Here is a 20,337-nt window from a genome sequence, read left to right as displayed (position 1 = left end):
ACGAAATTAGTTTATTTATTTCACATTTAAACTTTTTTGAATACGACACGCTAAAGCTTTTGACAGTTTAGTCTATCGGGATTGCTTTGAAATACATTAGATAGAACAAAAAAACGCCAAAATATGTGTGAGTCGCAGATTACATTTTAAATCTATTTAGATTTATTCATATATTTTTAAAGTCACCGATGTATCTCGAAGGATTGGTCGTCTGAAATGGTTGTGTGTGAAACACGTCGCTTGTGAAACCGACGGCTGAAAAATTGTAGATTGGCGACCATCAACCGATGCGTAGTTGGTATATAGGCTCCTATACCTCGTCTACAATAAATGAAATGACGGTATAGGATATAAATACATTTAAAAAACTTTTAAGTTAAACGGTTTTTTGATACCCATATTGTGGTGGTTGTGGGGAATATGTACCTAGTCCGCCATATTGGAACGGCGTTCATCTTGAATTTTAAATTTTGACATAATCATCGTGTTTCACTAGTGTAGCCCTTTCATTTAATACCCATATTGAGGGGGTTAAGGAAAAATACGTAATCCGCCATTTTGTATTATAATGTTAGATTTATAATGCCATCTTAGATTTATAATGTTACTGATTTTATTATATTGTATTGTCATCTAAATTAAATGTGTGTACCAAATTTCAGATCAATCTGACAACGGGTGCTTTAATTTCAATTTCTAATTTTGATCCAAATAAATTCCGTACGGGTCGAACTAAATAAAACCGTTTAAAAAGGAAGTAGCTGGATATAAGATCTGTCATCAAAGCATTGAGCAAACCACAGAGAGCACGAAATGTTGTGGAATGTTTAATGACTTCCATTCATTATATGAACATACATAGCGTGGTTCCTATTGGCTAAAATCTATGTTCAGCAGTTTACAATCTTACGGCTGAATTATGACTAATTATTGCTTCTTTATATAAATCACGGTGTAGAGCGTAATATTAGTGAACACAGAGATTTTTAATCTAAATGTGTCTTAAGATAGAATTGTTAGCCCTTCACGAGAACTTCTTCGAGTTAGTGAGAAACTTCATATTAATCTTGCACGGCAGTGTAGTCAGCTGGTAATACGCTCTGGACAGCATCCAGGGTATAGTCGGCTCATATTTCCTCTGCGGAAGTATCCAATTTCTGTGCTTGGTTGACATCTGGAAGTAAGATTAAAGTCAATTATTATAAATCCTATAGTTACTTGATTAAAATATACGGTGGGCGAGAAACGTGTGCGAATTTCAAAATCGTACTGCTCCTAAAAGGTGTGCGGGAATATCGCTCTTGTAGTGTGGTTACATATCCTCTGTACCCGCGCTAGCTACGTAAATGAATGCTCAGAAATTTAGGCACCATGGTGTCGTCGTGTCAAAACTTATTTATTTAAAAAATAGCGATTTTTAAAAAATCGCTCAACCTAATACTTTACTCTTTACTACCAATAACAATAGTTCCACATTAATTATAAATAAAGGATGAAAATTAAAAGTACGAAGTATAATTTTTAACATTTAGTAAATTTTTTAGAACATGTACAACTACCAACTGACTTATTCTCTCTTCTTCTAATCCTAATAAACATAGAGAGGAACAAATAAAATGCTAAAAGAAGTAAAATTCTTTTATTTGAATTTCATTACCCTTTACTCTCGTAAGATATGCTATATTCTATTAACACAATTATATCATCACAATGACGTGATGGCGTAATGAAATGGTATCATTGTTCTTTATCACACTTCAGCAGAACTGCGTAGAAGAAGCAACATCGGTATCACAATAAAGAATATTCTCTGTTTTCCATCAATATAGTTCTTCCTATTTTTCTTTAAACTTGAAAATATTTATTTGTGCCAGGTTTTCATATATATAGTTATTGAAATATCTTACCTAGAGATTGATTTATTTTAGATGCAAAATAGAGAGGTGAATGTTTAGCTCGTTTGCCATAAAACAATGGTTTTAGAAATAATAACTAATGTAATGATTATATATTAAGAAAAAGGTATTTTAAAATTCGCATTAATATATATAAAAATAAATTATTGTCCACTACGACGATCTATCTCTGCGGGCTTTAAATTGTTAGAAGTTAAAGACCTGTTGCATTGTAATAGAAAAAATATAATGTTATATATTTCATACAGCGATCTGGATAAATCTTTACTTTAAACTCTCGTCTATCAGGTGATAATACCATGATAATATCAGAGTGACTTTATAAAGGGTGATAGGAAATAGGTGTATAAGCACTAGTTTAATACCATGTATATATAACATGTTAGGAAAATTTTTAAAATATATTTTGATGACGAAAAGCAGCTGAGACGGGCGATCACAGGATCGCAGGTTTAATCAAGGGATACAATGTCAGTCAATTCACACTTTGTGCGTTAATTATATAGGATTGCTAAGCCTCAAAAATAAATTACTAAAGTACGGGAGTAGGGTCCTTTGCGTATCATATTATCACAATGCTATCGCCAACCAGCCTTCACAGTGTAGCGATTATGATATACCCTCTCATATATATGTTATGGAGAGACATCTATATATATATAAAACAGCAGTATCGAGGTGGACGCGGTCTCGGCCCAGCTCTTCACGGGGCACGGGGGGTTCTCTGAGTACCTCCATAGGTTCAAGCTCAAGAAGGACCCCTCGTGCTTCTGTGAACCGAGCGTGGACCAGACCGTGATCCACCTTGTGGCCTGGTGTCCCGCATTCGGGGGACTCCGGCACGGCTTCGAGTGCCGGTCTGGCGTTGAAATCAGGGAGGAGACAATACCCTCCCTGATAGGGGGAAAAGAAACCATGAAAGAATTCCTCAGTTATTGCAAAAGAATTATACAATATGCAATAGAAAAAAAAATAAAAGTTAGGCATCAACAAACAAAAACATATATAAATAATGTAAAAATAAATAATATTAAACTGTGATAAAGATAAAGATAAAAATGTGATACAACAAAACTAGAAATTAAGAAAATGTAAAATGAAAAGAGGATGAAAGAGTGGTAAAACAGAGCAAAAGGGAAAGAAAGCAGAATTGTGGTATAAAAGAACCGAATGAAAGATAATGTGGAGAGTGAAAGACAAGAGAATGAAAATAAAATAATTAAGTTAATAAATTAAATGCTAATAAAGTCCCTATCCCACCATAAATAGGGGTACGCGAGGCCCCCAATAGCGGGGGTCATAAAGAAAAAAAAATATATATATAAAACAAAGATGGGTTTGTTACAACACTTATAACTCGAGATCTGCTGGAGTAATTTTCATGGTTATTGATTCGTTGGATTTGTCTCAGCCCCAAATAGCAGAATATGTCCTAAAAACAATGAAAACTCGATACTTGTAATCAATACTTAATTATTTAATAAATGCTCATTTGTTTATTACATGTCAAACATTTGTTGTCCAATCCTGTCAAATACTGTAACAGCTATTCATGTGTGCGTTCAGAAATTTATTTAATTATTAATCCGAATGTATCCCAATCTGCACAACATAGTTTTCAATCATTTTATTCTGACATGTGTTTGAAGTCTTTAACACGTTCACTGCGGCTTGAGGCCGATTCAGCCTCATGGTAGACTTTGCGCTGGTGCGGCGCGTAAAACTCGTGTTTTCTCTCTAGTGCGGCGGCTGTTTACACTCAACCGTATGAGGTATGACAAAGACAAATATAGCTATCTTTATGTCTGCGAAGCATTGACTCAATATTGAAAAAAAAAATGATTGAAACATGAGGCAGAAAAGGCCTCAACCGCACTACTAGGAAGTTCAGCTTGAGGCTGATTCGACCTCAGCCGCACTAGCTGAAAGTTCTTCAAAATTGGGCCCGCAGTGAACGTGTTAATTATTATTATTTTTTAATTTTTATTCTCATTCTGTATGTATTCATCATCATTCATAATAATAAAATACTATTATATTTCTATCTATATTAATATTATTTTGTATCGTTGTATTACATTCATCAAAGCCTAAATTAGTTAAGCTAAATGGTAATACGACATTCATTGACTATTAGGCGGTACGAAGTTCGCCGGGTCAGCTAGTATGTCTATAAAAGGCTATAGTTGATGCAAGTAAAACTTTTTATTACAAAAAAAGGTTCCTTGATGAAGGCCACATTTATAATTAAAAGTACAGACCCATTTAAAAAAAATAAACTAAAAACTGTCATCGGAATATTGCTAATTAAAAACTTTCACGCCTGTAAATTTTCAGAGTCCTAACATTTGAAAACTGAAATTCACAGCACCGAAATGTTTTGCTAACTGTTATATTTGACTTAACTTAGAATTTAATAACGAAGTTGGAACAATGTTGAAAGCATTCTATATTTTATTTTGATCAATACAACGACAATTTTGATGATAATAATAATATTCTGTATAATTTCTATTATTACGAATTAATATTACAATTATATCCTGGCACTGCGATGGCGCGCGAACAAAAACTCGCGTATTAATTATGTGTGGGAGACTGAAACTTTAAGCACCAGGTCGCCACCGTTGAAACAACGGTAGTATGCGAAGGCATTCCCGTTGTTTTATCAAAAGGCTTCGAAGAAAACCGCGAGGTTTTAGCCAGTAGAAGGCATCTCAAGTAGGAATCCAAAAGAAAAAAAGGTACTGTTCGCGAAACGCATAGCTGCCTTCCTTAATACCATTGATGCCGACATCTGTCCCTTTAACAAAACAGTCGCATATCTGTCAGATTTATAACACCACGCGTACTTAAAATTTTATTGAATTTTTTCTACACCGAACAACAAAATATCGCACAAAAAACCGCACAAAGACCGCACAAAACACGTTTGAATGTACATATGTACACAAAAAGATCTTTGATAACGATTTTAAGTGTTTTTTCGTCAAGACATTCTTATATTTTAGTGATTAAAGATACAAGGGTAACATCTGTCGTTAACAAAGGGTTGTATTCCGAAGTCGGATTCTTTTTAACTAATTTGTCAACTTTTTGTACGAAAGGTGTCGCGGCTGTGGTTGATTTATAAAAAAGAGAATCTCTACTTAGCTAGCCTCGTATATATGATTGTTTTTTTTTTAATTATTTCGATCCTTCTTTAGATGGCTAGATATAATTTTTGAGATGCGATCATTTAAAGGTTATTTCAAAATTTAATACTATTTATATATTTATTGGGTGATTGGATATAGGTGTGAAAGCTTCAAAAAGAAAAGAATCCTCGTTTTAATTCATATACGTCTTCTGCAAGATATAAACCTCCCCCAAAGATATCTATGGGGGATATAACATAATCGCCACGCTTATCAGTGGAGTTGGCAATCGCAGTTTGGTTATATATATATATCTATTACAGTACGCAGAGGACACTGCTGCCTATCCTCTGGAAACTTATTTGTGAGCAGTGGTAATACCATATAATTAATGCATAAAGTGTGAATTATATATAAGACTGTATCTCGGGACTCGAACCTGCGATCTACGGTTGTAAGTCTGAACCTTTACCGCTGGACCACCACTGCAGTCAATATATGGTGCATTATATCCATAAATATAAAAAAAAAATCAAAATTCGTACATGAAAATAAATTATGATTGACAGATAGTCCTTGCACACTTTGTACTGATGTCATTGAATTGTTGCATTCTTATAGTAAAAATAAATTAGTTTGTCGTATTTTAGAGTGATCACTTTATATAGGATGATTCTTCTTTTTAAATTTTGGTCATTTAATGGAATCAGGCGTTACCGTGCGGAAGTCCATCCTAAGTAAGAAAAGGACCAATATTTAGTTACTTCCGCACATGCAATGATAGTAATGCAACAAAGTGCACCGCCCGCCAGTCCGCTGATAAATGCGTATGCGGCAAACAATGCGAATTACACAACCGCCATCGTTAAATGACTCAACACGTGTTTCGCCCCTCCGCGAGGCATCTTCAGGAGTTACGTTCGTTTATGACTCGAATGTCACTCTGTGTTTGGCACTAATCGGTGTAACATAACATGTACGGAGGTGGCTAAATTTTGATCAGTTATGTCAGTTTTATTTGAGATAAGCAGATGTTACGTCACATTAATTTTTTATTTCATTCTATATGTTATGTGATAAATATAAAAATTTTGTTAAAAAAATACTTGAAAAAATTCCTAATACAGTATAAACGATTTTCTAATTGATAATCAAGTTTGGTGTTTGCTTTGAAGAGAACCCAGTTGATGGTTTTTCTCAGAATAAGGCATGTTTGGAAACCCTTTGCCTTTATATTGAGGAAAATAATCTAACATAATTTAAAGTAAATAATCCTGAGTAATCAAAATTAATAAATAAATACAATAGAATAGGTTAGCATTACATAAATAACTTTGTCTTTATTTACTTCCAACGATCCACACGTAATTAAAATAAAAAACATATGTTTTAAAAAGAGAACACTTTGATATATATACTCGCCTGTTTAGTAAACACTACGTACTTTTGTAAAGTAACCTGCGTTCAATTGTATTATCATTATCGTCATTTAGGCCGTATGTTGTATACTATCAACCCTCCCCGTAAATATACAATAACAATAGTTGAAAATGGCCACCTATGTACCTTGTTAGATATATGTTGCGCTTTTTAGTCCGATTTAATATACAAACATAAAATAACATAAATATTTAATAGAATCAGGCGTTATTTTGCGGAAGTCCTAAGTAGGAATAGGACCAAAATTAAGCCACTTCCGCACATACAGTGGTAGTCGTGCAACAAAGTGCACCGCCCACCAGCCCGCTGATAAATGCGCATGCGACAAACAATGAGAATTACACAACTACCACCGTTAAATCACTCAACACGTGTTTCACCCCTCCACGCGTGCATGTACGCAATAAAAATATGTATGTAAAAACTACTGTAAAATAAAATAAAAAATCAAAATTGTAAAAATTAAGGAACGAGGTGACGGGTGAAAGGCATCAGAAAAGATGGTAATGGAATGAAAGGGTAAGACAAACGAAATGTGAAAAGTTAGGAAAGCAACGACAGATCTTATGATGCATAGAAGAAGGGCGCTAAAGTAAAAATAATGAGTAAAAAATTATTAAAAAGAAATCAGAGTTCCCTAACTCAAAAATAAGCTAGTGGAACGAGGGACCCCCAATAGTAGTATCTTTGCTGGTTAGTTTCCATAATTTTGCGTCAGGCTTAGCCTTACTCAAGATTATATACAAAGTTATGTAAATATATATTAATTGAAAAATTAAAATTGTTACTTACGTTGTTTTAGTAATATAAGTTTCATATTCTTCGGATAATGCGAAGGACTCTTTTGCTTCAGTGGAGTCATACATATCGACACTTCGTTTAGATCTTAAATTCTCATCTAGTTTTATTAGTTTACCAACTCTCTCTATTTTCACTTTCTTTCTCAATGGTTTTATAATTTTTGATTTTTCCGCATTAGCTCTTACTTCTTCGATCACTTTCTCTGGTAATGGATTTGTTTGCCATTCAGGTATTTTCTTCATTTCTTTATCTTTTAAACTTGTTATGATATCTATGATGTCGTCTTTCGTAATAGTGTTTGGTCGCATTTCAAATTCTTCATTTACATTTGGTTTAATATACAGCGACTCGGTGGGTAATCGGGCGATGTAAGCCGTACCTAAATACGATTGTTGATAGTTACGGTTCCTGTTGTATATGTTGAGTTGAGCCCACGGATATCCACCATATCCGTCGTAGTAAAACGTTGGCGGATATTCGCTGAAGTTGTTATTGTTGACGTAGGCAAATGGAAAAGGTAAAAGTAGCGAGGGTTCGAAAACGTTCTGCGGTGTCACTGGTAAATACGATTTCTTCAGCGATTTATTTATCCAAGACGGTATCATGTAGTTATTTGTAGTTGTAACAGGTTTTTTACAAGGCTTTTGTTCACTAGCTGCAGTATCTATTACGTTTTTTGGTTTTGTCGTATGCGTATATGAAGATATCCTTTGAAAATTCGACATTGGATAATAGTAAGGTAGTTTTCTAAAATCTTTATCAGTTAGAGATCCTTTGAAATATGTATTTGGATTGTCATCTATGGGAAGTGGTTGGATGGTTGTTGTTGGTATGGTGGTAGCTGCACCAGTTATATCTACTTCTGGTTTAACTTTTCCGTTATGGAAATTCAATGGTTCGTACCAGTAGGATACCCTTTGCTTATCTCTGTTTATCGTGTTCTGTTTGTTTTCAATGTTGTTGTGAATGTGGATTGGAGTCATTGATTCCTGAAATAAAGACTCGCTTGGACCTTTCTCCATCTCTTTATAAATGTCTTGCGCTAAATTATAAATATCGACTATAGCTTCTAAGTCGCTTTTCTTTACAGAGTGAAGCATATCTGTTATAGTTTTAATTTCGCTTTCTGTTAAATAACGATCGCCTTCTTTTTCAGGTTTAGGACTCTCAATACGTTTATCATCGTCAATTTTATTTCTTGAAACAAATTTTTCTCTGTCCACTAAATGCGCTGATCCAGGTTTGATTTTTCTACCAATATTTATATTCTCACTAGCACTGGGTGACATATCTTCCTCGCTTTTTATAAAGTTGATGTTTATGTTTGTGATATTGATCTTTCGTATAGGTGTTATTAAGTCGGAGCTCGTCTTATTTTTCTTTCTAAGTTTACAAGTAAAATTTCCACAAAATGATCGCGCCGCCCATGTAGTGTTGACTGGATGCAGCATTCCTGTGTCAGGATCTTGACAGTAGAGTGCTGAAAGAAAATAAAACAAACCTTAGAGTGTTATTCTACGATAAAATTGAAATGTTAAGCTAATTTTTTATTATTAATGTTCGAATATATTCTAACAATGAAAATATATGTTATGTATTTGTTTATCAAGGCCCTTACTTAGAGGACTATATATTGAAGTAATATTAAAATAGTTCGCACATATAACTTCGACCTTAGATTTTATACATAACACTGTAGATATGTTCATAGCTAATGCGATATCCTTCTCTATTTACATTTCCTTTTCTAATCACATACACTCATATACTATGTTAACTATGTTAGTTCGTCGTGGTACGGTCATTTTTCTCTCAAACTCAATTATCTAATTTTCTTTTTCCTATAACACATTTTCATACCTTTTTACGAAATAGCTCCCTCCAAAAATATAAAGCAGAGGAAAGATGGTGTACACCAAAATTTAAAAATAATTTTCAATGACTTATATTGTCTCTAATTTCAAACCACCTTGCAGATTTGTTGCCAAAGTGCATATAATCACAACGCTCCTTTTTACCCTCCGCTTTATTTACAGTTTTTGGCAAGGAATACGCGAAGTGACTGTGTAAGGCATCTTAATTTATATGTACGGCTACTAGATTTGGCGCTCTTTCAAAATTAAAAAGTTTAAAAAGACCCGACTCATGTTGGCACAAATATTAATGCGACAGTAAAAATCTAATGCGGATCAAATTTATGAAGGCGTGATGAATAAGTCTGTGTTAAAACGATTTTTAACAAACATTTAGCTGTGGTAGCCCAGTGGTAGAGTACTGTGACTTGGGATTGTATGTAGCGGATTCAATTCCAAAAAGTGATCACTCTAAAATATGATATACTACTTTATTTTTATGATTAAAATCCGAAGATCCAATTCTGGCAGTATATCCAATGTGTGCAGGGAAAGTATACACATACGCATATATATTCATATATATGTATATATATATATATGCGTATGTGTGTGTGTATGTATATATATACATGTGTGTCTACATGTATATCCAAAATCCAAAAATCTGAATTTTGAAAATTGATTTTTTTGGATATAATGTACCATAAATTAAATGACTGCAGTGGTGTGCTAGTGGTAAATGACTGATATTGGCGAACGTAGGTTGAACGAATTCGATTCCAGATATACAGTCTTATATAAATTTCACTTTATGCGTTAATTATAAAGGATTGCCGCTGCTAAAAATATGTTTCCAGAGAATGGACAGTAGCGTCCTCTGCGTGCCCTCGTATCATTATGGTATATTCCCTTATTGCACCTTTGATTTTTGCCGAAAGCAGATAAATATCTCGTGATCTCTCTAGATCGAATTAGATATGATGAAATCCCTTTACTAGCCAAAACAACCAGAATGTTCCAGCGGTTTTGTAAGTAAAAGTGGCAGTGAGTTTGAGTCTTAATGTTCTAGAGGGGGAACCACGATACAAACGTAGTGTTAGACATCTACTCAATGCTGAATGCAGGCTTTTTCCAACTGGTATTATCTAATATATAAAATTCTCGTGTCACGGTGTTCGAACTTGAACTCCTCTGAAACGGTTTGACTGATTTTTACCAAATTTATAATGCGTATTCAGTAGGTCTGAGAATCGGCTACTATCTATTTTCTATACCCCTAAGTGATAAAGGTTGTTCACACTTAAAAAAAATTTATTTTTTTAACGAAATTTTTTGTTTTTATTTTTTTATGATACAGCATACAAGAATACATACAACCATAAATTTTCACCCCTCTACGATCAACCCTTATTTTTTATTTGTAAATTAAAATATCATTTTTTTTTTGCAAAACAACGTTTGCGGGATCAGCTAGTTGTAAATATAAAGAAAAAGCTTTTAGTAAAAAGCATCCTACAACTAAAATGACGATGACGATAATGATGTTTTGATGTTAGGAATGTAGTTTGATTCGATATTTAAAATGTTATGTATAACAACATACACGCATCGGTGAGATCATACTAGAAACAATAGACTAGATGCATAAACAAGGTTCTATGTTCGTAAAGGACGGTGTAATTTCGTCTGTTATAATATTTGTAAACATTACCAATCTGTATTGATAGTTTACATTGTAAATACAGATAACTGTAAACATATGTAAACATTGGGGCAATTTTTTTATTTATTATTAATAATGTAAGTGTGCCAACGTGAGTAGTGTTGCTTTCCCCACTAGGCAAGGCAGCACCAGAGGCTGTAGCAGTGAAAATTACGGAGTAGATTGCACTACAAAAAAAGATACACACTAACACTTAGTATTGAATTTAAGCTCTAGAAGAGACAATAAATAATTATGAATGAAAAATAAGGAAACAAACCTACTTATTATTTTATTGCTTTAAAATTGTTTTTAGTCTCATTATGTATAAAGGTAATAATCACTTGACAATTTAAAATTTGGCTTCACGTACAGTTAATTTTCAATATCGCTGACAATATTTAAGAATTTTATTGTAAACAAAAGCAAACATATATGGATAGAAAATTTCGCGAAATGCTGTTCCCAATTTGAATCAAAAAGACGTAACCACGTGACCATATTTGAAAATCTTAATATACCTCCGTTCAACTTACCGGACCTTCTCAAGAAAAAATCTACAGCAGAATCTATTGATAAGTTAGCCCGGCATATTGTCCTAAACCTCAAGGCATTTAACGTTCTGTAGCGCTTGGGCAGCGACTTGAAATAAAATAATGTACCAACTTATGTATAATTGAGTAAAACTTCCAAATTGTATTGTTTATATGTATAAATTTTAGCTATATTTACACATAAGAATAATTGTTAATAATTATAAAACGCTGTCGCAGCTTGGAGAAGAAGGATCTGTATCAAATAGCGGCAACCTTCTCCTCACTGCCAGTGTTGGCAAAAGCGAAAAAAAAACATTGTAAAAAACACTAGCGATACAAATTAGAGTTAACCAAAAATCTGAAATTTGGTTCTATGTGTGGGAGACGCATAATTTCAGAATATTTAAATGTACCTATAACAATTACATAAATGACGAAGACATTTCTTAACAGATAACTTTTTGGATAGTGAAGAAATAATGTAATAAAGGTCGTTGAAATAAATAATGGTCATAAAAGAGTATACACACACACACGCACACGAACACGCACATGCACACGCACACGCACACGCACACGCACACGCACACGGACACGCACACGCACACGCACACGCACACACACACCCATACACATTTATGTAAACATTAAAATATACTTATGAAGGGATAATTAATTAACAATATTTCAAAGTGATCATTTAATACACTCCACTTGGAAATAGGTATACAATCTTTAAAGATTTCTATCTATAATCAATCACTCCGTATAAATATAAAAAAAGTAAAGCATGTATGAAATAACTTCTTACAAAACACGTGGTTTTAATATAAAACGGATTGACAACTGTTCAAACAATTTCATATTTACTAAACATTTCTAACCTAATACCCTATCAGTTTTCATTCAACTACGTAATATACAATTTGATACCCTTACGCATTGAAATTTTTATAAGCAACAATGTAGGTTAAGAATTGCTTACATTTACTTCATCCACGAAAATATAATTTGTTACATAAACAATAAACAGTAATCAGACAGTATATAAAAAATACATTTAAAAAACTTTTAAGATAAACGGTTTTTTGATACCCATATTGGAACGGCATCCATCTTGAATTTTAAATTTTGACATAATCATCGTGTTTTACTAGTGTAGCCCTTTCGTTTGATACCCATATTGAGGGGGTTAAGGAAAAATATGTAATCCGCCATTTAGTATCGGCGGCCATCTTAGATTGATAATGGTATTGATTTTATTATATTGTATTGTCATCTTAATTAAATGTGTGTACCAAATTTCAGATCAATCTGACAACGGGAAGGTGCTTAAATTTCAATTTCTAATTTCGACCTAAATAAATAAACAAATAAATTCAGTACGGGTCAAACTAAATAAAACCGTTTAAATAGCAGAATTTAACCCTTGATCATAGTTGATATAAGCGTTGCTGGAGTTACTTTAACCACTTCATCCAGTGGTACCGCTTTCCGAAGTGGCAGAAGTGATATTACCCAGGCAATTACAACCGGAGAGGCCTAGGTTTGACTCTATCGGGCGCCCTTGTGTGAATGCTATACAGGTATTATTAACGAGTGACAGCCGACAAAAAGAGGCTGCGGAGAGAGAGAGAGAGAGAGAGAGAGAGAGAGAGAGTACATCTGAGGTCCCCTTTCGCAGTCAGAGACTTGGACGTCGGAGGATGTTAAACTACGCCTTAACATGACCTCAGCGACGGATTCGGATTCTAATATGCGAAAGCGATCCCATAGTTTTAACAAAAGGCGTTCAAGAAGACCGTGCGGTTTAAGACAGTAGGAGTTCGGCATAGCCCTTTCGCAGCCTCTGCATCGGAGGGGTATCCCATGACGGAAGTTCCCACGAGAATAATAAGGCCGGCCATGTTCTAGGATGATGATTTTCTATCATCACATTTTATATATCTAACATTTGCGATTACATATAAACATTGATACTATAAGTAGTTATTGTAACTATGTTGAACTGAAAAACGCCTACCCCTAATAAGAAATGAAATTATTTAATTAAAAATTACGAGAATATTTAAAAACCAAAACGTAGTTAAAATAAAAAAAATTATGGAAGATCAATGCTATAAAATAAAAATGAACGTATTAAAAGGTGTACAAGCGTGACGAGTGTTTTTATGTGTACAAATAATAATAAATTAAAATAAATAAATATCCTGATTAATGAACTATCATGATACATGTTTATACAACTACTTATTTACTTACGCTAATGAATCGTCGTTTATTTTAACATTACAACTAGTAAACTATCACTGGCTAGGAAAGCTGATATGTTGAGGAAAACTTGCTAGAAAATCAAGAGTTGGTAAAATTTAACAATTTCTCAACTGTACTTTGTTATATAAATTATGTAAATGAGTCAATAAACCAATTTTCACTCGTTTCTATCAACTAAAAATTGAATGCTATGATAACATTTATTCAATTGTATACTTTTAATTTTACATTTAAAACTAAGATAATATCTCGTCGAACTTTATTATGTATGTGTATTGTTAAACCCATGAAGGCTTTTGTTAACATTTTGAATACTAAATTTAGGCATTTATATGTTGAACAAAAATATATTGCGTCGTTACCTCTTTAAGGGAATATCTACCTCTAAAATTATAAATAGCTCACACTGCTATTTTCTGTAAAATAAACATTTCCCTCCATTATATTTTCCATAATAAAATACAGTAAGAAAAGCATGTCACTTATGTGTAATTGTAAAAACAGTACTAACAAATTATATAATATTAATAGATTCTAAAATGAATATTGTAAAAAACGTATTAATACAATATAAACAAAATGAGATACTTGTTTTTGGAGTGTGTGTTAGTTTGTCTGTGTATTAGTGTTAGCTCTGCGATTTAAAAATAGAACATCATAATGGAAGTACGACATGAAAAAGTATATGCTATTTAAAAACTTCTTTTTATTAGTATATATAACCGTCATTAGCTGTTCAATTAGAGCCGTTTCACACGGCATCGCATGTACGTTGAAGTTTTATACAAGTAACTATAGAAACTAGATTTAAATAAGTAAAAACGTTTATTGGCGAAAGTTCTCATTCTAAAATCAACTTCGCAGACTTTTACTTATTTGTGACATTAGGAGGCGAAGTTTATATAAAAAATAATTACTATGTTTATAAAACGTATGATAAAAATTATGGCAAATATAGGGTGGGCCATAAATTTTTGCACTTTTGAAACATGTGTAGAAATAAAAGTACAAATGCTATTTTGTTTATGATTTATTTACCGTAATTATCATTTATTAAAAATTATTTTTTAAAAATTACATCGTCGAGATGTGCTCCGTCTCGCCGTTGGCACTCCTATAATCGACTACGTAAACTTTGGAGAAATCAAGTGTTGCTATTTGCAAAATTTTTTTGGCCCACTCTATATATAGGCAAAAGGATAATTTGTCTGGTAAGACACTGATATTTTAAATAGTTATAATTTTGATCTGAATTGAAGACACTAGATCAATATTTTCTAACGGTATGTCATGAGGCAAAAAGCTTGGGTGGGGACCATAGCCTTTTTAAAATTCCTACGTCTAACTATATAATATTAAAACGAAAGGGTGAAACTTGTTCGAACCTTTAACAATTGCCCCCCAGTGGGGTGTGGGCTCTACGTTAGTAAACACTGCGCTAGATGCAGGTACATTCTTATCGGTCCTATTTTGATATCTATAGAGTGATATATCCAGCTGTGAACATCCTGCAGATGTAATGAAGATATTTTGTAATTTAGTATAATATGATATATTATTAATGATTTTTTATAGATATGTAACTTATGAGTATTCCATTGTTTCTAATATGTATCTATTTATTTACTTCGTTTTACATTATACACCTAATAAAAATAAATGAAATTAAATAGGCAATAATGTTAAAAAAATTAAATGGCTTTTTCTTTCAGACAACTATTCATCATCATTACGTTTTCAGGCATAGGATTTCAGGACATAGTCCTCCTCTGTAGCTTTTCAATGAGACTGTTTAAAATGGGCCTGAATCCAATGCTTTCGATGACCATAACAAGGTTAACTGTTTACCTGTGGGCGCCCTACTCTGTACCTTCAGGTACAGTTTCCAATTTAGAACCGTAAGGCACCAGCGGCTTTTTGTTCTGTGCGATATGTGGTTTGGTCACTACCACTATAACTTTCTAATCCGCTGAGTTCTTTCGTCTATATATCGCCATATTTCTAATTTAAGAAACTAATTGGATATTTTATAAGTAAAAATAATTTTGACAGTACTACAAGTTTTAATTTCCTCGAAAATAAGAATAAGTCAGATCTAGAATAAAGCATCGTATATTCATGGTATCATGTTTTTACACAAGTCTTAAATAAGTGTTAAATTAGAAGCCACTCCCAGAATACAATAAGACTTTTATTGTACTTTCTTTCGGACCATTGTTTTATAAAATTAGTACATGTTTTGTTCGCTGTATGTTTTCTTATTAATTACTTCTACTGATTTCAGACACTACGAGAAGTGGTAGCCTTTTCGATTCCCAGAATACAGTCTTATATATATAGTCTGGCCATAAATATAGGAACATGTCATTTTTAAAAGATTTTTCATTTTGTTTTGTTATTTTTGCGTCAATGTACTGTAAAATATTTTATGATAACAAGAATGGGGTGATAAAGAGAATCGAAGCGCTGTGATTACATGAAGTACGTATGGTGCCAAATACAATGTTTAAAATTACCATACGCTTGGTATTAGTCAAATGTTTGTGTGCCGAGCTATTGATACGTACAACAAAAGTACATCCATCCACATAGTTGTACAAAAATACGATCATAGCAGTAAGAGAAATAATTCGAACAAATCATGTCATCACCAAAAGCAAAATATTTTGTCTCGGGACATAAAGACAGTACCTAAAAACCATGTCGCGCATTTTAAAAAAAGACATGCAGCCTATAAGAGACGCACTGGTCATTTCTTAACTGGTGATTCAAAAAAAAATAGTGTGGTAAAATCAAAACAAGTACTAATGCGATACGCAAAGGGTCGTCACAGAAAAATTATGTTTACGAACAACATTTTTACAACTGAGAAATATTTTAGGAAATAAAATAAGACCTATGCCATACAGTGAGCGACTGATTTTCCATAATATCTACAATAACATTTGTTTTATCATAGACTATATTTTTAGTGTTTTTGTTTTTGTCTGCACATATATATCTTACTATATTTACTATATTTCTCTAGCCGTATTATAAATTATTATCTGCATAATAACCTCCAATCATAAGCGAGGTTCGTTAATTTATTAAACAAAAATAATTAAAAAGACATGTGCACTGAACATATAAATATATTCTTAATAAAGTTTCAGAGGAATGGGGAAATCCTAAAACAAAAGTTACTGGAATATCCTAAAGTTGAAGTAGAAGTTAACAGGCCACATAACGCGCAGTACTAATGACTTCTAGGTTCTGGAGTGAACACCACAAACAGACAAGCCCAGCGTTGGGCATCCACGTATACACAAATGACCTTGTAAAGGTTATTGTAAAATGCTAGAAGCAACTTACTACTGAACCTATTAAAAAAACTAGGAAAAACTAAAGTCCAACTGTGGACATCTTACAGCTGAGATGATCATCATTGTTGTAAGTAAAATTATTTTATGATTAACAGATTAAATTATTAATGAGAGTGAACACTGTGAAAGTTAAAAATCAATGTAGCTGTGACTCTGAAACATGTTGTATTTTTTGTATTGGACAACAAAAGTCAAGACATTTTAACAGTACTAAGACGGTCTGGAAGATAAATTAATATTAACATACCTTTAAAAGTTTGTAAAGAATGTACACAGAAAACACATAACAAAACCGTGCACAGATAAGAAATAAACGCCATTTTATTTCCCGCGCAAAATACTTCGCGTTACTTATTTTGTCTGTCGGCCATCGAACACTGCAAGCTGTTTCGCTGTGTCGCTTATTTGTTATGACTACGTCAATGAAGCTATTTCATTATGGTTCTCAAACTTTTAATTACATTTAATTAATTAAATTACATATCGGAAGAAGTCCGTTACAAAGCATATGCCTTCCTTTAAACATCGCCACGATATCCGGTCTTGTCAATAGTGGTAATTCCATGTAATCAATGCACAAAATGTGTAATATTTAAGACTGTATCCTGGGAATTGAACCTGTACAAATACTCGAAGGACATAGACCTCTCCTGAGATATATATATATATATATATATATTTATATATATATATATATATATATATATATATATATATATACATATATAGTGATTAAACTCATACGAAAAAGTTACTACGAAAAGTACTAAATACATTAGGAATAAAATTATCACTTACTTTACTGAAATGAAACAGAGTTTTATGAAGTAAACCAAGCTGATGTTCCATATGGAACATCGTCATATCATGCATCATCATCATTATTCAATAAAATCGAAATCAAGCAGCTTACTTTCAGCATTTTCTGGCGTCAAGACAATCTACCTTGTAAGTATACGACCTTCCCTGCGCTTGCGTGAGTGGTCTTCACTCTAGAACCTTAAAACTGCAGCCACACTTGCATTTCAACTTGTTTCAACAAAATTATTTCCAAGATTTATTCTCAATTACGAAATTATTTCATTGTTATACTCTTTATTATTATTTTTAGTTCCATTGTATCATAATTCAGAGGTGGTGCATTTTATTGCACGACTTATATATAGTGGAAGTAGCTATATATTAGTCCTATTCTTACTTGGCATGGACTTCCGTAAAGGAACACCTAAATCCATTAAATGTCTCTAATAATTAAGTAAATAAATGGTCTCACTCTGCCAAACATCAAACTACATGAAAACGTATAGAGAGATCAGCGGGGACACCAGAACCGAGCGGAACATGACCACGATCATCCTGACAAGAGAAGAAGTAAAAGATATGGCATACCTACTTTATCTTTATCACCAGTATGCACAGAAAACCTATTAAAATTACCTTAAAACCTTTATTATAAGTGAGAATCGGTGTTTTTTTCTACTCAGTGACCGAGCGAACCTATAAATTGCATCGAACATTAATATGCCAGCTCATTGTAGTTTCGGCGTTGAATTACTGCAGTTATAAAAGTAATAAGTGAAATTTATTCAGCGGTTCGGTCGCTAGACTTGTAACAATTTATTACTATTCCACCAAACTTGAATGTTTGATAGGAAATTTTAAAAAGATTCTAGAATAATCCTTTATTATTTTCGTTTATTCATATTATAAAGTATCAAGGTGGAGGTGGAATTAAAATTCTAATTGCATTTGTGTTAAAAATATGTTATTTCACGACTACGAACTTAAACATAGTAATGGATGAATATTCGCTTTTCACTCATAATTTCGTTACTCCGCGAATACTAAACTGTAACTCCACGAACACTAAACTGTAGGTCTGCGAACACTGTAATATGCGAGCTATCGCTTTGTTATCGCTTCGTATCTCTGACGAAATGTCAGACATCAAATCTCCGGTCTTCCTACTTTACTTAAAGTATATTAGTACTTAAGTATCTTAGGAAGTTAATTTGTTGATGGTAGCATATCCAGTGGGGAGACGAGGGTAAAAACAACAAAGCCTTCAGAAGACCGAGCTTCTGATAATCCGTACTTTTATCTCAACACTGACATCTTAACAAGTTCCCAGAGGATGGGCAGCAGTGTCCTTTGCGTACCAGAATACCACACTGAAATCGCCAACCCATCTGCCAAGCGTGGTGCCAGGTTGGCCGATTATGTTGTATCACCTTATATACTTGTAGTGATCAGCTATGGGTTAAAATGACGACAATTATGATAAAGATTTCAAAACAAATTAAAAAATACTATAGTGTTATGTTAATTTATGTATTTTTAATTTGTTATTAAAAAAATAAAACTACACAATTTATGAGAAAAGAACAAATCTTTTATGAAAAGTGAGCAATATCCGTTCCGACAAAATAATCTCGTAAACGATACAGTGAATATATTTATACAACTTATGTGGGTTTACCCATTTTCCCCGTCTAACCACGAATAGGGTTATATTTTATGCATTACTTTCAAAAGACAATAGTTCGAAAATAGGCGGGGTGTCGCGGGGCAGTGTTCTTGGGCCGATAAAGTTCTTACAATAATAAGAGACGCGGACAAAAGAATAGAATGCCTTTACACAATAACTTTGAAAGAGGTTTGGGCGTAAATTTTGTTCGGAGCCGTTTTAGTTGGAACAATTTACCGAAGCCCGATAAACTGGTGCAAGCTATTTATATAGATCTTTGTTTATTTGATATAAAAGCGATTTACACGCACTAAAATAGGTTTAATAATAAATATATGTTACACTTTTATCAAAATTATATGTGTTTAGAAATATATCTTACGATGTTTGACTTTTTAAGTTTAATGAAAAGTGAGAAAAGCTCATTTGTTTTATAACTTGGCAATAAAAGCATTCTTTTTCGAATAAGCTGTTACTAGCACTTTCAAATCGTCTATTAACATAACATGTCGGAATTGTTGTCCGTACAAAAATCTACCACCGACTCAAAAGGCAGTTCTGCTGAGTGCCGGCTAGAAACTCAACAGTTGCTCTTTACAAACATAGTTTAAAAAATATGTTTCACAATTATTAGATTCCTGTGTAAGCATCAACAACATTTAATTCCACGCATTTACATTTTTTTAAAGGGCCTCTCGTTCTCCTATTTTATTTATGGGACAGAGACGTTTTTATTTTTTAATGATTCACTTTATTTTCTTTTTCAATTCCATGCTCTTCTGTCATACTTCACATGATCTATCTTACATCTACTTACTTTCTACAATTTCTATCTTTCTTTTA

General features: G+C 33.0%; 1 protein-coding gene across 1 annotated transcript; it reads right to left on the bottom strand.

Annotated features, from left to right (window-relative positions):
- Positions 1-7,281: 7,281 nt before the first annotated feature.
- On the bottom strand, positions 7,282-17,347 carry LOC137924534 (uncharacterized). Its single transcript, XM_068767923.1, has 2 exons — positions 17,275-17,347; positions 7,282-8,774 (listed from the first exon to the last, which is right to left on the bottom strand). Exons 1-2 carry the CDS (start codon positions 17,345-17,347, stop codon positions 7,282-7,284), a joined length of 1,566 nt encoding a protein of 521 aa, XP_068624024.1.
- Positions 17,348-20,337: the final 2,990 nt, after the last annotated feature.

The sequence above is a fragment of the Battus philenor genome, unplaced genomic scaffold (genome assembly GCF_028537555.1).
Source record: "Battus philenor isolate CCGP_79_NKW_IND1 unplaced genomic scaffold, ilBatPhil1.0.hap1 SCAF_24, whole genome shotgun sequence".
In the NCBI taxonomy this organism is placed as follows: Eukaryota; Metazoa; Arthropoda; class Insecta; order Lepidoptera; family Papilionidae; genus Battus; species Battus philenor.
The sequence above is the reverse complement of the archived record's forward strand: the minus strand, read 5'-3'. Positions and strand labels throughout refer to the sequence as shown.

Bases quoted from the DNA above. Each gene is read 5' to 3' on its own strand.
- LOC137924534 (XM_068767923.1), bottom strand. From the start codon at position 17,347: ATGGCGTTTATTTCTTATCTGTGCACGGTTTTGTTATGTGTTTTCTGT. The intron at 8,775-17,274 runs GTATGTTAATAT...ATTTTCTTTCAG, and splicing joins TTCTTTACAAACTTTTAAAG to CACTCTACTGTCAAGATCCT.